Genomic DNA, 15,929 nt, shown 5'->3' with positions numbered 1-15,929 from the left:
TCCCGTATATCCTTTTGCATGTATTTCATACTTGATTGTAATTTCTTATTTACTGCCTGTCTCCCCCACCCAATATCAAATATACTCTGCTTCTGACCTATAGAGTAAGCACACCAAGTATTTACTGAATGAATGCATGTTGTGAAAAGCACTTATCTACTTGTTCCAACTAGAAACCAAGTAGACACATATCTTTTGACTCCTATTCTCTCAGGCCAATCCATTTCCAATTCCTACCAATTCTATTCCTTAAATGTCTTGAGTCCATCTACTATTTTCCAACTTCACTACCACTAAACTAGTTCATCTCTCTTAGACTACTCAACTTCCTGAACTAGTCTCCCTGCTTCCATTCTTGTCCTGTTCTCAGTGCATCATCCACACAGCATTCAAAGTGATGTTTTAAACTAAAAATTTGCTTGTTTCATTTAATCTGATTAAAATCCTTCAAGTCCTTCTGTTGAAGGATTTTACCTACAGCTCTCTGCATCTGCTATTCTCTCTCCCTGAAACAGTTTCCCACAACCTGGGCTAACTTTTACTGATCACTCCAGGCAGCATCCCTCCCACACCCAAATCTAGGTGAGATGTACCTTTATGAACTTCCACAGCACTCTGTATCACTACCATTAAATATCATTACACATACCTGACATGAACGTATAATTGTCTGTGTATCTGTCTATATAGCCAAGTGTACTTCGAGTTGTGTTAGGGCAGGAGTAATGTCTTCTTTGCCATCGTAACTATAGTGATAAACACCAAGCCTATGCTGGGGTGGGAGATGGGCAGAATATAATTACAGCCTCTGCCAGTGCCTCAATTTTTAATGATGAGCACTGATCAATACATAACTTAATTCTTTAAAGAAATATAAGAACTTATTGCCATATAATTCATACATCATACAATAACTGATTTCAAGTATACAATTAAAAGTTTTAGTATATTCACAGTTGTACAACCAGTATCATCAATTTTAGATTCCCCTATGTTGTAGCAAGTACTAGTGTTTGTTTCTTTGTTACTGATTCCAGTAACAAAATATGCCACATTTTATTTATCAGCTGATAGGTGTTGTTTTCAATTTCTGGCTATTATGAATAATGCTGCTATAAACAATAATGTACATGTTTTCATGTAGATATATATTTTCAATTCTCACAGGTATACTTTCTACTCACCTAGGATTAGAATTGCTGGGGTAACCCTTATGTTTAACCTTTTAAGGAACTGTCATGTCAGACTGTTTTGAAAGTGGACACACCATTTCACATTAATTCTCATCAGCTATGTATGAAGGTTTAATTCCCCATACCCTAGTCAATACTTGGTATTATCTGTTATTTTTATTATAGCCATTCTAGCAGTTATAGGGTGGTAACCCATTATGATTTTGATTTGAACTTCCCTAATAGCTAAGTGATAGCCTTGTACTGTTAACTCCATGAAAGCAGTGTTGTTATCTATTTTGCTTTAAAATATATTCCTCCAGCACTTTAATAGTGTATGGCACAGAGCAGGCCTTTAATTCTGTTAAATGTCTTGGGATGGTGAACACACTCTATAGTATACAGGCAACATGTTATAGAAATGTATACCTGGAACCCATAATCTATGGGTTTCATAACCAGATTATGGTTACATAACCAATGTAACCCCAACAAATACAATAAAAATAAAAAAATTTTAAATGAATATCTAAAAGCTAGTATCAATTTGGGAGTATTTCTTTCACAGCTGTGCATGTTATAAGAGGTACTGACTATATGCAAGAAGTGAAAGAGAAAACAGAAGATAATACTAAGATTTTAGTTAGTAAAAGAATTGATAATATCAAAAATAAGATGTGGATTATATAAAAAAGATCACATAAAAAGAAAAACAGTTAAACTATAAGAATTAATGATACAGAAAAGAAAAAAACAGACACGTTTTTTCTCTAAGAGAGAAACAAATCAAAAAGAGAAACTGAACAGAGGCATTCCAGGGACAAAGAGAGAGCAGGGTGCAAGATATTGGGGGCAGATTGATATAAGATTTCCTTTATTTTTAAAAATGATTATATTTATTTATTTTGTGGAGGTGGGGGAAGGGAAGGAGAAAGAGGGAGAAAAACTCAATGTGTTGTTTGCCTTTTGCTCACTCCCTATGGGGGACCTGGCAATTGAACCAGCAACCCAGCCACGTGCCCTGACTGGCAATTGAACCAGCAACCCTTTGGTTCACAGGCCTACACTCAATCCACTGAGCCACACCAGCCAGGGCTCAAGATATTTGTTAAATTACCTATTAACATAAACATAACTTTCTCAGGGATGTCTTTCCTTACATTCTAGGTTAAATCCTCCTAATAAAAACTTTTATCTCGCCCTATACCTCGAGTCTAACATTTACTAAAATTGTAATCATTTGTTCACACTGCCATTTCACTAGATTGTATACCATATGCAGGCAGGAACCACTGTTTTTAGAGACCAGTACAGTGCCAGGCATACTGTAAACAATGATTCATCTATTTATTCCATGAATTAATTAATAACTAATTTAACTAAATGACAGTAACATATATCTGTAAAATACAAACACTAATATATTAAACATTTATGCAACACAAATTTTATGTGTATATACAGACTAAAAAATTTTCCTATGGGTGACTCAGAAGATGACATCATCAGTTTATGTCATATGTGTCAGCACGACTACCTTCACAGTTTGTCTTCCACACTAGATATACTAGAGACGTCACTGAAAATGTTATTTTTCATAAACAAACATTAAAACACCATGTTATTTTGAGCGAAACACAAAATTGCAGGTAAAATTTCTAAGAAACAATCCTAGCAATATAGTGTTGCGAGTGAGCAAAAATGTAGTATAATATCTACCATATAAAGAAAAACAGACGAGATTCCATTTGCTTATTCTTTCCTTTATGTTCCTTGCTGTAGGGAACATATCAGTGAAAATACTGCTGTGTGAAATATCTGAGATTTCCCTACTATGTTCTCCTCTAGGACTTTAATGGTGTCATGACTTACATTTAAATCTTTTATCCACCTTGAATTTATTTCCATGTATGGTGTAAGTTGGTGCTCAAGTTTCATTTTTTTGCAAGCAGCTATCCAGCTCTCCCAACACAATTTGCTGAAGAGGCTATTTTTGCTCCATTTTACGCTGCTGTCCCCTTTGTCAAATATTAATTGACCATAAAGACTTGGGTATATTTTGGGGCTCTTCATTCTGTTTCATTGGTCCATGTGTCTGTTCTTATGCCAGTACCAGGCTGTTTTGATTATAGTGGCTTTGAAATACAGTTTGATATCAGGTATTGTGATCCCTCCTACTTTGCTCTTCTTTCTCAAAATTGTTGCAGCTCTTTGGGGTCGTTTATGATTCCATATAAATGGAACTGCCTTTTGACCCGGCAATTCCACTACTAGGATTATATCCTAAGAACCCTGAAACACCAGTCCAAAAGAACCTGTGCACCCCAATGTTCGAAGCAGCACAATTTACAACAGCCAAGTGCTAGAAGCAACCTAAGTGCCGTCAGTAAATAAATGGATCAAAAAACTATGGTACATTTACAGAATGGAAGTTTTACACAGCAGAAAGAAAGGAGCTCCTACCCTTTGTGACAGCATGGATGGAACTGGAGAGCATAATGCTAAGTGCACTAAGCCAGACAGTGAAAGACAAATATCATATGATCTCACCATGAGCAGGGACCTAACCAACAAAATGAACAAGCAAGCAGAGTATAGCCAAAGACATGGAAACTGAGAACAGGCTGACAGTGACCAGAGGGGAGAGGGGAGGGGATAATGGGGGAAAAGGGTGACGGGTTTACAGGAACAATTATAAAAGACACATTGACAATAACAAAGGGGGGTGGAAATGGGGGAGGGAGGCAGGAAGGGTTGGGATGATGAGGAGGGGTGGGGGAGAAAGACAGAAAACTGTACTTGAACAACAATAAAAAACTGATTAAAATAATTAGAAATACAGGACGAGAACTAAGGGGGGGGATGGGGGGGGGGGGAGGGGGGGAAAAGAAAACTGTACTTGAAAAATCTTTGCTAAATACTCATCATCAGATGACTAAAAAATTAATTTTGGGATGTACACATATACTCACACACACACAGAATCAATATTCAAAAAATCTAGACATTTCTAAAAATGTATAATATAAAAAGGTTATAAACCAGAAAATTGAGTATAATTATAGAAAACTATATTATATAGACATGGATGAAATAAGTTTACCAAAGTTTGAATGGGGCTACCTCCAGGCCTGAAAATTTGGAGAGCATTTAATTTCTTTTTTTATATCTCTTTTCGATGTTTTAATTAACTTAAATAATTACTTTTCTTAAAATTTTGAGATAAAATACAAACAGAACAGTAAACAAACTTGAAAATAAGCCATGTTTAAAAATAAAACAAAGAAAGACAAAAGAGTAGAAGGCACTGAAGGCTTAATAATTACTTGGGGCATTTTCATGTACAACATAAGATAAGTGAAAACACTGAGAAGATCGGAAATTTAAAGATATTTTGCTGTAAAAAGTTATGGTTGGAATAGTTAAATAGTAATAGATATTTTGAAAGAAAAAAGTCATTGAATATGAGGCAAAGTTTATATGCATATTATTCCATATACTTAGTAAGGATACAGAAATCACTGAACAAGTCATCTGTTCTAATCTTCTTAAGAAAAACTGTACAAATGAACACATCTCTGAGAAGACAACAGCTATTAACTACAGCTAAACAGTGTCATGATCTGGCAAAAGCGGCATTAAATTTTTTTGTGGAAAACACACACATCAGCCAAAAGAGACCACGTTCAAATCACAAGCTATAACTTTGAGTTGTTTCATGCAAAATCTAAAAAACAAAAGAAGCATGCCCTAGGTTAATCATAAACAAACTCTAAACAATGCTCAAGCCCAAACAATGTAAAAACAGTTAACTAAAATCCAAGGTGGCCTTTTTATGATCATGTTCCAATTAGGAACAAGCTTTTTAGAAAGTATCACCTGATCATTGATAGTATTTATTAACCATGATCTATTAACCACCTATCCACCAGACTTGTCTATCCTCCAAATGATTATCATTAACCTCCAAATGATAAACATTAAAAGCTCTCCTGAATTTTAAAACAAAAAAACCCCTCAACACTAAATATATTCAAAAGAATGTTCTAAAGCTGAAGCTCAAATAGACTTCCAGAAATATTCCAAGCAACAGTGTAACTGCTGACATACGTTTATAACCACCCAAAATAATTTTGAAGGCAAATAAAATGTATATACTTTAGTATGTTTAATAAAAAATAAAGTCAATAGGAGGGCGTGTTTTAATAGTTAACTCGGGAAAATATACTTTCCCACATGGTTAACTTCTAAGAGGGTATCAATTCACAGCTCACAAACCTTCTCCTTTGCCCTATACAAGTATTCAAGAAAATGATAAAACTTTCTACAGTCTTATGATTTTTTTCTGTTAAAGGGAAAAAAATTATCTCAAATGAGTTAATAATCAAGTTAGAGTAATGCTTTTTATTCTGTGAAGCTCTCCCTATAGAATATCTCACTCAATGCACATAATGCATTTAAATAGATTACTAAAAAAATGACAGCTGAGGAATGCCTTCATTTCTTTCCATGGTTTCTACTGAATGTCATTTCAGAGATGCCTATACGACACATGACAAAGTGGAATGTCTCCACCCATGAAAGAACATTCAAGTCAAGCAAGCACACTTCAGTCAGTAACAGAGTTCAAATTTGTCTTTTTATGGTTAGCCAGCCCAACGATGAAAAGATAAACTGCCAAAACACTAATAAGGTCTGATAATACTGACATACAGAGATCCACAGTGAAAATGTTATTTAAAAAAAAAAGTATTGATGAAAATATTTAGAACATATGAGTTTCTAAAGCCAGTATTCTAAGGATTCCTTTTCTAAACAAGCACCCAATGAATTGTTTAAAGAAATTCGTTGTAAGATGTTACATAAATTGAGCAAAATTCTACTTGTATCAGTAATCAAGAATATATTCCATTTCAAAAATAAATTTAAAGTCTTGCCAAATTTTGACTGTAATAACAGGTTACCTTTGCATTATAAGTATTCTAAAAGGAAATTATTGGCATACACTTCTATATTAAAATAGTTTTAATGTTTGTTAGCTGTGTTATATTTACCCATATAAACTGTCATCATTTTGTTTCACACAATATAAACTCAGCTATTCACAAGATTAGTCTACATTGTGTTCAATTTTTAAAATGAACAAATATTTACTGTGCACCTGCTTTAAAAAATGCAGTTATAAAAAAATTTAAAGAAAAATGAATCAAAGCCCCTACTTGAAGGAATTCACTATTTTGTCAGGAGATAAGATATACTAATAATAGCAGGTAGTGTGTAAGTGTCAAACTTAGTGTTTAAATACAGCACATTAGAGAATCATTGTGTGCCCAAGTGGTCAAGCAAGACCATACTTTGTGCTTTGAGCTGTGCCCTAATATAAATAAGCTGGGAAGTACATTCCAGAGGAAGATTAAATGTGCAATGGCATATGGAAATGTAAGTATGAAACCAGTGGTTCCTATAGTAAGCTTTCACCAATATCCTGAATCTGGCAAAATTCTTTTTTGGTCATTATTGGATGATCGGGGCCAAATGTTTGCATCCCGATTACCTAGCCTGCTATACCACCTACATTCTATCAAATCCCACCTAAAAGGAAGACATAGGGAATCAAGTTATGAAATCAGTTCGCTCAATTATTTTCTCTACTTGCATAAGAGCATCATGAACATGTTGTCAATATAGCAAGACTGCTATGTGTACCCCACTGTCCTTTATTTGAACATAGTCATATCCTATATCCTATTCTTGTTGTCAAAATATTCTTTTTCTTTATGAAATGATGAGGATAGAAGGTGAGCAGGTTAATTGTTTTGAATGCCCAAACATGGCAAAATGGAAATTAAGCTCTTTTCTTTTAGTCATCAAGAAATTTAAAAACATGTTATTGGTCCATGTAAGCCAAAATTCTGGGAATCAATAATATGATGGGCAACAAGCAAATCAAATTTCAAATGGCGCTTTCATTTATTAGATATAAGGAAAAATTCTACTGTCTTTTCCAAGTTAAAATCTGAAATATAATTTACCTAAAGTTTGTAAAATGTTTTAAGGAATGGAATATTCTTATAACTTGGATATTCCTACTAAAAAAGGCCTCCAATCAAAATCAAACAGAATTAATATTAAAAATCTGTTTTACTAATTCAGGAGTTAATTCAAGTAACTTTATTAGCATTTCATGTAATGTCTCACATTATAAATACCAATAATCACCGCATAAAAGGTAAATTACAGGAGATTACGCTAAATGGCAGTGACACGCTCGAGGTTACCTTTCTTTCTCTCTTTTTTAATACCAATGATATGAATTTACCTAAAATTTATCTCATCATTAAGAGTTAAGAATGTGTGTATAAAACATTTACTGTAAGTGAATACCGTATTTTTCAGACTATAAGATGCGTCTCCCCCCTCAATTTGGGAAGAAAAGGTAGTGCATCTTAAAGTCCGAATATAGTTTACTTGGCTCGCTGTGTGAGGTGGGGGTGGCGGTGGAGCAGGGTCACAGGTTATTAAGTATTTTACATATTTTGCTTCCAAATTTTCCCCCCTATTTTCCTCCTCTAAAACCGAGGTGCATCTTATGGTCTGGTGCACCTTATAGTCTTAAAAATACAGTATATAAAAACACCAAAAGTAATAAATTATTATTACAACGAAGGAAAATGAAGACATTTAAAGATTAAACTCTTTGTCCTAAAAAATAAAAATAAAAAGTTTTTCTTGCTATTGTTACTTCCTTTGAAACTTCCCAAAGCACTTGATCCAATATTCTGCATATAATGGCTAGTTAAACACAATATTGGCAGTCCTGACATTAATTTAGATACAGTATTACTATATTTCAATTACCATAGAAAATTCTTAAAAGTGTTGGCCAGCTAAAACAAAAGTAAATAAAGAAAAAAATTACATATATGTGTGTGTTTTGTTTAATATTTTGCTGACTAATGGGATAAACCTCTGAGTACCCAAAATCAACCCTAACAGCTTGAAGATTTAAGAATATGTACTTTCCTCTTCAGACTTAAAAGAAGACATCTAGCATAGTGTGATGGTTGAGCTTTTGGAACCAGATAGTCTTGAGTTACAATGCAGCTCTGCTCTTTATTATCTTAGTAGCTTTGACCAAGAGAAAGGGGATATTCTGAGAGTTAAATGAGATACTGGTTGCAAATGTATCTACCATAGTGTTCCACATATAACAAATCCTCAGCAAATGTTCACCAGTTCTACTCCTCAATAAAACACTATGGTAAGTCATGACCAGTACGTATTTAACCCCAAATTAGAATAAACACAAAATGACTTGTTGGAAATTTTCAACTTTTCAAAAATGTAGATGAAAATGCCAATACTCCATCTTTTCAACATAATTGCTGGACCTCACAAATTTTCAAAAGAAAAGTGGGATAAAAATGGATTTTTTTGCAGGCAGAGATGCAATAAAAATATCACCTTTGGGAAGTGTCAAGAAGGTAACATGTTACAGCAGTAAGAAAAACAATGTTTTATATCCCCTTCCTAAATAGTTATATATTAAAAATCATCTAATTAGCACTGACTGGTATGGTTCAGTTGGTTGGGCAATGTCCTGCAAACCAAAAGGCCGCAGGTTCAATTCCTGGTCAGAACACATGCCTGGGTTTCAGGTTTGGTCTCCAGTCAGGGTGTGTGCAGAAGGCAACCAATCAATGTTTCTCTTTCTCCCTTCCCCTCTCCCTAGAACCAATAAAAGAGAAAATATCATCTAATTAGATTTTTTTTAAAGCACAGGTACTCTTCTTATGTGATCAGTATTTTGTAAAATATGGTTAACAAATGGATGATGAAAAAAATTTCTCTATTGCATCTAGTGCTCCTACTTGGCTATACTAGAATATGCTCAGTCACAGCTTGCAATCACACTGTAGCTGAAGCACATGAAAGATGGTCTTGGTTGTGACACTTCAAAGTCAGACCACAAAAGTGCTGCCAGGAAGCACAAAGGCAGCAACTGCAGAGGAGTCATTATAACAGCAACAGTGTGGGCAATGATGCCCTACCAGCACAATCCATATATGGCTAGGGCTGTCCATTTATTTGCAGGAAGTGAGGGGCCAGTATGGGGTTATAAGTTTTGTTTGTTTAGGTGGGGTTTTTTAAAAAATGGATTTAGGATGATTTCAACAAAAAAAATTTTTAAAGCCATCATCTTAAAGTGTTACAGCTTTCTGACAAGAAAATTATGTAGAGAAAATAATTAAACTGCACATTCTTTTAATCATAGATTTTAACATTATTTGTAAGTGATCCAATAAATTCTTCCAAGATCTTAAATTAACATCCCTCACCAAAAAAAAAACAAAAAAAGGGGTAAACAATTATAAACTGTACATTCAGTTTTAAATAGATTTCTCATATATACCAATTACACAATTCCCTAACAAGAGACTCAAAAATCAGCTGTGTCTAGTCTCTTTTCTTTCTGGCTGGAAAACACTTTAAGTAGCCCTATTAGAATACTTTTAAAAAGAGAGTTACATTTCAGATTACAATTCAGTGGAAATGGATTGGCTGAAAAGATGAAGCACTTAAGAAAAGACTGCACAAAAGTATTCCTTTTACAGACAAGACGGGAACCAGGTATTTTTACAAAGACGCTTCAAATGGCTGCCTTAGAAACTGATAGAATTTGTGTTTTTAAGGGCAAAAGGATTTAATACTAAACTTATCTCCAAGATTGTACTGAAAAGTATAACTTCAGTAATTTTAAAATTAAAACTGCATAAAACATGGCTCTAACTCCACTTTGTATTCCTCCACAGGACCTAGGTTAGCCCCTTATAAAGAACGCAGCATATTTATTAATAACTCAACTGAATATTTTTCTATCACTTAAGATTTAAACAGGTTAAGGGTTTTTTTTATAGGAAAAAGTTAATATTAAGAATTTTTTCAAGCTCAAGATAACAAAAAAATCTGAACAAAAGTTCCACAATGAAGTTTTCATTTTTTTTAATAAACATACAAGTTCCACTATGTACATGAACCATTCTCTAAGTATCTGAATGTGAAGGTTTTAAAGATTTATCTCATACAAATAACTATTACCCATGATACAGGGCAACATATACAATTCAATAAATCTTTAGTGATCACCTACTATGTGTTAGGCTCTGGAAATACAAAGTATGGAAGTTTGGATCCTTACAGTCATCCCGGAAAGACAAATTTACAAACACTATTTGTAATTTAATTGCAACAGAGAGGCAAAATGTAAGGTTTACTGAGCACGCTGGAGGAGAGTCTCTCCAGTGCCACAGTATTACACGAATGCAAGACAGAAAGATCTCTTCTGGTTGACGATTAAGTTGAACACTGAAGATGACTAGGACTTTGATTGGCAAAGGAGAGGGAGGACATGCTACTGGCAGAAAAAGCATGATCATTGCATAGGCATGAAATAAAAAAGTAAAAAGTAAAAGTTACAACATAATGGAGTTGTATTAGGTATAGGCTAAATAATGAAACACTTTAAATCTGAATTTGAGGAGAGGAGTGACACAAGGTGGTATCGTTAAAAGATTAATGAGGGCCGTCCTGACTGATGTGGCTCACAGAGTTGACTGTTGTCCCACAAACCAAAAGGTCGTTGGTTCGATTCTTGTTAGGGAACATGTCTGTCTGGATTGCAGGCTATGTCCCTGATTGGGGGCATGCGAGAGACAACCTATTGATGTTTCTCTCCCTTTCTCCCTTCCTTCCCCTTTTTCTAAAAATAAATAAATAAAATCTTAAAAAAGAAAAAGATTAATCAGGGCCCTAAGCAGGTAGCTCAGTTGGTTAGAGTGCTGACTCAATAAGCCAGGGTTATACAGTTTAGATCCCCAGTCAGGGCACATACTAGAATCAACCCATGAACGCACAAATAAGTGGAAAAAATAAATTCATGTCTCTGTCTCTGTGTGTGTGTCTCTTTCTTCCTTCCTCTCTCATTCTGAAATCAATAAATAAAAAGATTCAATGGAAATTGCTGAATATAAAGATTAATCAGATAGAAATAGGAATGCCGAAAATACGAGTGCTGGATTGGGCCAGAGAGAGAAGAGGTGGGGAAAGTAATTAGCTACTACTACACTCTAGGGATGAGATAATAAAGGTATGAACTAGGCTGATAGAGTGACAAGGAAAAGAACTGATGCAAAGACAAGTTTGAAGAAGAATGATAGAAATATATGCAGACAAGGGGGTGAGGGAACAATTAAAATGTAAATGATCTAGAGATTAATGATATCATTAACAGAAACAGGTACCAGTGAGAAAGCCCTGGGGAAGAAAGATAAGTTTCATTTCAGGTTGAAGTGATAAAGTAGACTGTAAACTGAATTATAATTATGAAAATCCATGTAAGCTCCTTTGAAGAAATGACTAAGGTAAATATAGATACAGTACAGTAATTGCTATTCTACAGAAAAGAGGATGGACCTCTATTTACTATATTACAACTTAAAGACATATTTTTAAATGTGAAATCATAATATATTTGAATAACAAATATTTCATTTTAAATCAATACATCATCATCAGAAATATGGAAATGAGGGATTGGAGCTCTGCAGAAATGTGAGAACTGGAAATTGACTTAGAAGTCACTGGCACAGAGGAAGTAGGTAAGATTTTTAAGGTGGAAAACAAAAGGCTAAATGAAAAACTATTGGAAGAAACCTCAGTCCTGCATTTTATGCCCACCAGTATTAGGATCAGCAATAAGTGTTCTTACGAAAACTCTAATACTCTAAAATCTTTATAAAGTAAACTGAAATAAAGATCACGTTTAAATGTAAAACTCTACCAGGTAGCTATAAAATCAGAGATGATTGTAGAAATGAAAATCTCTACACCTCAGTTCTAGAAAATCATATGTTTTTTTCGTAATTTCCATACAGTTTTCTAGCTATGCCTAAGCAGTGGAAGGGGCTATTCTACAGTCCAAGGTAAAAAATTTGACAAGAAACACTGCCTTTTTTCCTTCATGCGTGACAATATTTCTAAATAAAAAGAATAGCTGAAATTTATTATCTTTTGTAATTTCTAATGCAGGCACATTTAACCAGTTAATAAAGAAACTTAAAACACAGCTGCTTATATTAAAAAAATGAAAGTAAAATATTGGATTAAAAAGTGTATTTGTATGTTGTGATGTCCTTAACACTTTTCTCCTGACAGGGAAATTTAGGACACTTGATCAGAACCAAAAAAGTAAATGAACATTCCAAAAGACTAACCAATAATTAATCTAGTAAAAACATTTTAAGTATTCTATGATTTTTTAAGAGGCTAAAAAAAAATTCAAGAACTATTAAAACAAATCAGTGGGTCAACTTCAGGTTTTATAATTTAAGTATTTAAAACAAGCAGCATTCAAGAGATTCCTTAAAAACTTAACACTTTCTTGAGATTCTTTTTTTAAAGTCTTATTTACCACCTTTTACTATCTATTGTCCTGAATTTGACCCAGGCAAACTACTTGTGCTCATAATCACAATGGGGAAAAAATACAAGAGTTAATAAAGGAGAAATGAGAGTGGAGAAAACATAAAAATTTCAATGCTTGAATTTTAAAGACATTGGCTTCATTGATTTAAAGATTATGTGGATAAATTACAAAAATGTTATGCAAATGATTATGCATAAACTTGGAAACTTATGCTCAAGCACTTGTCAGCTAAAATAAAGTACCCAATAAAGACTGCACCTATATAATGCCAAACTAGCCAATGAATTCAGTTGTTCAGGAAGACAGACAAGTCTGATAATTCTTGCAACATGTCCAAATTGAGAGGAAATTAAAAAAAAACTTTAAGAAGCCTGACACGTTTTTGTCTCTGCTTACCTAAGCCAATGGTATTAAGTATTAAAAATTTTCCTCCAATAAACTGGATTTCTCAACAATAGTACTAACTTTACATTTCTATTTGACAATTTTAATAAAACATATTGATGTGAACCATCATCCAATTGTATCCTGACCTCAGGCACACAATAACTCTTTCAGGATCAATTCCACACTAATTTTAAAAGATTCCTGTTATATAATTATATTACCATTTTTAATACCAAACTTTTCTCACTCTTAATACTATGTTTTTAGAATTCAGAGTTATGCAATGCCTTAAAATAAACCTCAGCCAAATAAAAAGCTCCATACACATTACAGACTCTGAACTAATGAGAGAAAGATCTAAAGACAATGGTATATTTTTACTGGGTGCCACACTCTTAATTCCAGATTTGTCCTGCAATTTGTCAGTCATTTCAGTCCAGCCAGTCAACTTTGTAAACAAAGGCCATAAGCCAAGTTTGATATGAGAATTCAATTAAAATTTAAGGCGATCGTCAGTCATTAAACAAGAAGTAAACAGAAAAATGCCACCACACACCTCTCTTACAAAGGCAACAAGGTAATATGCATAAAATATAAAGCCTTAACCTCCCAAACAAGTTTTTGTTATAGTATTACACATACTAAGGCGACTTTGAGATAGTACAAGTCTTTTCAATGTACCGAGAACCTTTGCTGTAAATTCGTTTTCTAGTAATTCCAAGTTGCCCACTAAGGAAAAGGAAAGAGCCTGTCTGTCTTGTCACCTTTTACCATCACTAAAAATTGCTTTTTATGCACAACTCTACGTGGCTGTGTTGCTTTTGGCCTGTTAAAGGCAAAGGAACATTATCTCTGGATTGCCAATAGTTTCTCCTTATTTGGCTAACATTGAGAGATCCCAATCAGACTACTATAAAACTTTAACATGCACAAAGCATCCATTTTGAGAAAAGTTTGTGACCAGCTTTCTTTTATCCCACCCCCAAAAGAAAAATCAGAGCCTGATAACTAATTGGCTTTGAAAAGAATGCCGGGTGTTTATTCTTCTCTTTCTAATCCTCGTGCATAACCCCCAGGACTTGGGGCTCAAGGATCTCTGATTCTGCGGCAAATTCTTCATTCAATACGTTCGGGCCGGGCGGTGGGCAAGCCCTTGTAAAGCTTCCTTACCCCAATCCCCTCCCTTTCAGCCGGTGCAGATCAGTTAATTGCACCCCGTTTTCCCCACCCCAGTGACCAAGAGTAATAAAGGAGAAAACAGGAAATCGTTCGCTCGGGGGACTAGGCTACGGCTCTTCATTACTATCACCATCATCATCATTTGTAATCAAGTCCTACAAACTACAACAAACCCAATGCCCTTACAAGCCAAACACGTCCGACTGCCCAAACGTCCCTAATGGCCCTTGTTGGTCGCTTTAAGCATCTCCCGTCCTCCAAGTATATCACTGACATCCGGACCGCCAGGTACAACCACACTACATCTCCCCGGTCTCGACCCCAAATCCCAGACACACGTCAACTTATGGCCCTGGGTCCCTAAGCCGACCACAGTCCCTTTCCCCCTCTGCCCCGGAAATCGGCCAGTTCCCAACTCCACCACCAACTGCTCTGAAAGGGGCCTCAAACCTAGCGCCCTCCCTCCACCACTTCTCTCCCTCCCTTCCTTCATCAACGGGAAGCCGCCCCCAGCATCAGGAGGCCCAGAGCGCAGGGAAGGGCCCGGCGGGAAGCCGAGGAAGACCCGCAGGGTGAGAGAGCAGGCGGTGGGGCTCACAGACCTGGTGCAGGGCAGTGAGTCCGTCCACATTGGCGTAATTGATGTCGGCGCCGCGATGCAGCAGCTTGAGGACCTCGTCCGTATCGCCGCTGGAGCAAGCAGCGAGGAAGACGGCGCCATCGTCGAACTTCACCTTGGTCTTCTGGCGCTTCACCACAGGAGGCTCGAGGTCGGTCTCGGAGCCGATCCAGCGCTTCAGCTGCTCGTTCCGCTTCTGCTTCGCGTCCGCCATCTTCATCCCCTCTCCTGCCGCCGGGTCTTCTTATCGCGAGGGGGGAAGGGGGAGGTGGAGAGGGAAGAGAGGGAAGGCAGGGGGTGTGTGCCTGCTTCTATGAGTGCGGGCCAGAGGAGGGCTGGGAACCGGGAGGAGACGCTCGAGACTTCCAGTATCCCACAGAGCACTGGGGCGGCGCGCCCGGCCGAGCGGACCTCCCTTTCTACCACAGAAGCCCTCCCGCCCCCGGCCGGCCACCCGTCACCGGCGGCCAATCTAACGTAACTTCGCGAGATTCCGGCAGGGAGGCGCCCTTCGGCACTGCGCATGCGCCCTAAGCCCTCGCCCGCCCCAGGAAGAACGCTTTCGCGAACTGTGGCGGGGGCGGACAGGCTACCGGAGGGAAGCGGGTGTGGTCCAGCCGGCCCGGGCTGCGGGGGCTGGGACCAACCTGGAAGGGCGGAGACAGGGAAGGAAGGTTGTCCGGCCGGGCTGAGGGTTCCAGAGGTTCCGGAGGCCAACAGTCGGGCCGCACGGCGCCTCTACTGGGCAGTCCTGCTACTGAGGTTGTCACAGCTCTGCCCAGTCGTTTGCTCAGGGCGGATTTTCCTATTGGCTGCGTTATTTGAATGGAGTAGAGAATAGGTTGTGAATTAATCGCTTAACATCTCTCTTTCTAAGGAACTCGAATGAACTTGGGCATATCAGTATTAATAAGAACCTTTTAAAAGTGGGGTGCTATAGCCAAGGACTTTGGCGGTAGTCTGGTTTCAGCTAAGGAGCGCCTGGTGACAAGCGTTGACCGGTAAATGCCAACGTCCGCTATAGAAACGTCTTTCCTCTTACGCTGATTGTTTAAAACTATGTTTTGTTTTTTTGTCACGCGTATTT

The 15,929-nt window shown here is 36.7% G+C and overlaps 1 protein-coding gene across 6 annotated transcripts in view; it reads right to left on the bottom strand.

Annotated features, from left to right (window-relative positions):
• PPP1R12A (protein phosphatase 1 regulatory subunit 12A) overlaps positions 1-15,318 on the bottom strand; it is a 146,796-nt gene extending 131,478 nt beyond the window's left edge. For 4 of the 6 annotated variants that reach the window (XM_037158485.2, XM_037158486.2, XM_037158489.2 and 1 more), the window contains exon 1: positions 14,826-15,318. In XM_037158485.2, the coding sequence (XP_037014380.2) occupies positions 14,826-15,062 (237 nt within the window). In that variant the 5' untranslated portion in view covers positions 15,063-15,318. The remainder of the gene's footprint in view (positions 1-14,825) is intronic. The other 2 variants (XM_037158490.2, XM_037158491.2) reach the window with 1 other exon arrangement.
• Positions 15,319-15,929: the final 611 nt, after the last annotated feature.

The sequence above is a fragment of the Artibeus jamaicensis genome, unplaced genomic scaffold, assembly GCF_021234435.1.
Source record: "Artibeus jamaicensis isolate MK-2021 breed Jamaican fruit bat unplaced genomic scaffold, CSHL_Jam_final scaffold_584, whole genome shotgun sequence".
Classification (NCBI taxonomy): Eukaryota; Metazoa; Chordata; class Mammalia; order Chiroptera; family Phyllostomidae; genus Artibeus; species Artibeus jamaicensis.
Note: the sequence above shows the minus strand (reverse complement) of the source record. Positions and strands in the feature narration are given on the sequence as shown.